The sequence below is a fragment of the Opisthorchis viverrini genome (assembly GCF_000715545.1).
Source record: "Opisthorchis viverrini unplaced genomic scaffold opera_v5_221, whole genome shotgun sequence".
Lineage (NCBI taxonomy): Eukaryota > Metazoa > Platyhelminthes > Trematoda > Opisthorchiida > Opisthorchiidae > Opisthorchis > Opisthorchis viverrini.
The window spans coordinates 617604-620304 of NW_008751873.1; the positions used below are offsets into that span (position 1 = coordinate 617604).

General features: G+C 43.5%; 1 protein-coding gene across 1 annotated transcript in view; it reads left to right on the forward strand.

Annotated features, from left to right (window-relative positions):
* Positions 1-512: 512 nt before the first annotated feature.
* T265_08407 (hypothetical protein) overlaps positions 513-2701 on the forward strand; it is a gene marked incomplete at both ends in the record, with an annotated part of 17217 nt that continues 15028 nt past the window's right edge. The window contains one exon of the mRNA XM_009174203.1: positions 513-563. Coding sequence (XP_009172467.1) covers positions 513-563 — 51 coding nt within the window. The remainder of the gene's footprint in view (positions 564-2701) is intronic.

A 2701-nucleotide genomic window follows, 5' to 3' on the forward strand; every position in this document is an offset into this window, starting at 1 on the left:
CTTGGCCACGAGACTCGGAAAGTACCTTCAGGCTACCCCGCAGATTTTTTTAAAATCAAACAAAAGACAAAGTGTTCTTCAATTGTACCTTGTTTTCAAGCGAGCTAAGCGCTTTCTGGTGAAAATTACGCTCTTGCCAACTGCCCTAGGGGTCACATCTAAACATGAACGACACATCACTGTTTAGCAGAGATGTCAAACCCCAGAGAATATGTATTGCACGTCAAGGACGTGCACTTGAGGCGCAGTATAAAGGTAATAATGAACTTTTTCGGCCAAAATGGTGCACACTCCTTATATAAAGCCGATGGTCAATGACGCTCCCGCCTTAAGTGTCTCCGTATGCTTAAGCTCCATCTACCTCTTACACAGACCATTTTTACATGCCTAATAGATAAAGCACCGTTATCTGCGCAAGGGAACGCAATTCGTCACTTTATTTCATTTAGTTATATCCGTCTCAGATATATACGAAGGAGGAGCCAGCTATTCCGGAGAACATCGTTACAGAAATGACCTATGATGCCCGCGAAGGTGCATTTCTTATGGGCGTGTTTCAAAGAGTGAGTGATTCTACGTTTAACACATTTCTGCGGTCTATGGAGCTGCCAAACGCTGCGCTCGATGCGTGGTTCACTCAGCATGCACAACGTGGCAGGGCCACTTGCCACACATCATTTCGTCCTTTACAGCTACAAGCGGGTGGTTGGGGTTCTTGAGAGTAGCACAATGCAGCCAGTTGAGTATAGTTTTGGAGTTTTATCGCCTACCACGGATTTCCGACGGTTTGCTTACTTCCATGCCACGACGACGTCCCTTCGAAAGTCACCGTCCGGGCTATTTTTGCCATTTTATTGGCAAAAGTATTATGTGCTTAATAAATTTTTCTAGAGTTGCCACTGCTGAGCCGTTTCATCCCATTATATAGTGCTGTTATTGTTTTGCACTACCTAGGAGGTAAACTTGAGCGCAAATATTCTCAGAGGATATGTTGTTTTAACGGGCACCTATAAAATTTCTTCTTTGCACCATAATAAGTCGAAGGATACTGGTAACAGTGGATACAAGTTGAATTCATTCTAGCCCCGCACTTGCCTTCAATAGTTCCGAGGCTCGTTTTAGGACCCAGGATATGGAGCGAAATTTTTACCTCTGGGCCTCACTCCAATCGAGAGCATTAATGATATGCCAACTCAATTTTGTCAGCAACGCCACAGAGGGGGCGCTCTCATCTGAGAGATTAACACTAAAATTCCATTCTTTCAATCAGTCCCTCCATCAACAACACTCCAAAGATCAGGCCTGCTTGCGTTCATGCCCTTAAACCATGCAATAATCCGGTTTCCAGCGGTATTCCAGTCCAGCAGGTACCTTACACGACAACATAACATTAATCATCTTTCACCTGAGTGTGCCCGGCAGGACTGATGTGCCACGAGAACTTCCACGTTACAAACGGGGAAAATTCCTAGACAGAGAAAAATGGACTGATCAACATGCTACAAAGAGCCGGGAAAAATCAAAAGCCTACCAACCTACCCTCCAAATATTCTTCTAGTTTCAGCCTATGCCTGAGCAACAGCCAACTGGGAGCTGGTTTCGGAGATTCGTCGATCACCGTCTGCTACCTTCAACCGTTTCACGGCCAGCTTGTGATATATAATGCTGACTACCGTCAGTAGACTGTGACACGCGGGCCCATCAAGGTTGCACAGAGATATGAACCCAGCCAAAATTTATTCAAAATCTTCCCTAAACTGGCCTGTCGTCAACAAAAAAATCATTGCAAGTCGGCACAGACGACTAGACAACATAGCCCCAGTTCTTTTCTAAGCGGCTTCACTAAACGGGAAGAAGCAAGTTGGTTTAATGCTCATAATTGCTAAATCGTTCAAAAACGACACCAACGATTGGACCGTGGCATACTGACACACTACAGATTTTTGAATAAACTTAGAAGCGTTCACCTCTAACCATAAAAGCCCAGTAGACAACAGCGAGTCTAAAACGACCAAAACAGCCACCTTGGTATGTAGCTTTCCAACGAGGATTGCGGTTGTTTTAACGAACAGCGTTTAAAGTATCCACCCCACCATTATCTGCTCGCTGCCAGAAATCAATATCCAGTCGCGAATCATTCAGAAGAAATACCGCCTTTTGAGCCTTCTCAGGTGAGCATAATAAACACACTGGGAACTGAACAAGGGCATAAACAGTTAATGTTTACAGTCTTGCTTATCTTGAGCCACGTGGAAAGCTCTCCATACGGGACAGAACCATGTAAAATCGACCTCAGCAATTCAAACAAATATTCATGCTCTGAACTTAGAAATGAATAAATAATTACTCGTTATTCTAAAACACTACCTCAATCAATTCGATTCATGGGCTGGGTTAACTCTGCCTCTAACTTCTCACTGGCTCTCGGTTCAGTATCGCTTACTGATGCCTCTCACTATTCGCACAATGGAATTTATTTCTCAAAATCTACGGCATTTTCAGACTTGCCGCTTCATAGTGCGGAATGTCTATGTATAATATATGTTCCTCTATTATTGAAAATCATTTACTATGACGATTTAAGTGAGCGAATGCTCAAGGTCAATAAACACCACCGACTGTGCCTGCGTTGTCTGGTGATGAAAAATCGCGAAATGTGTAAAACGCTGACTCACAATAAACGAAACTTTTAGATAGTTTT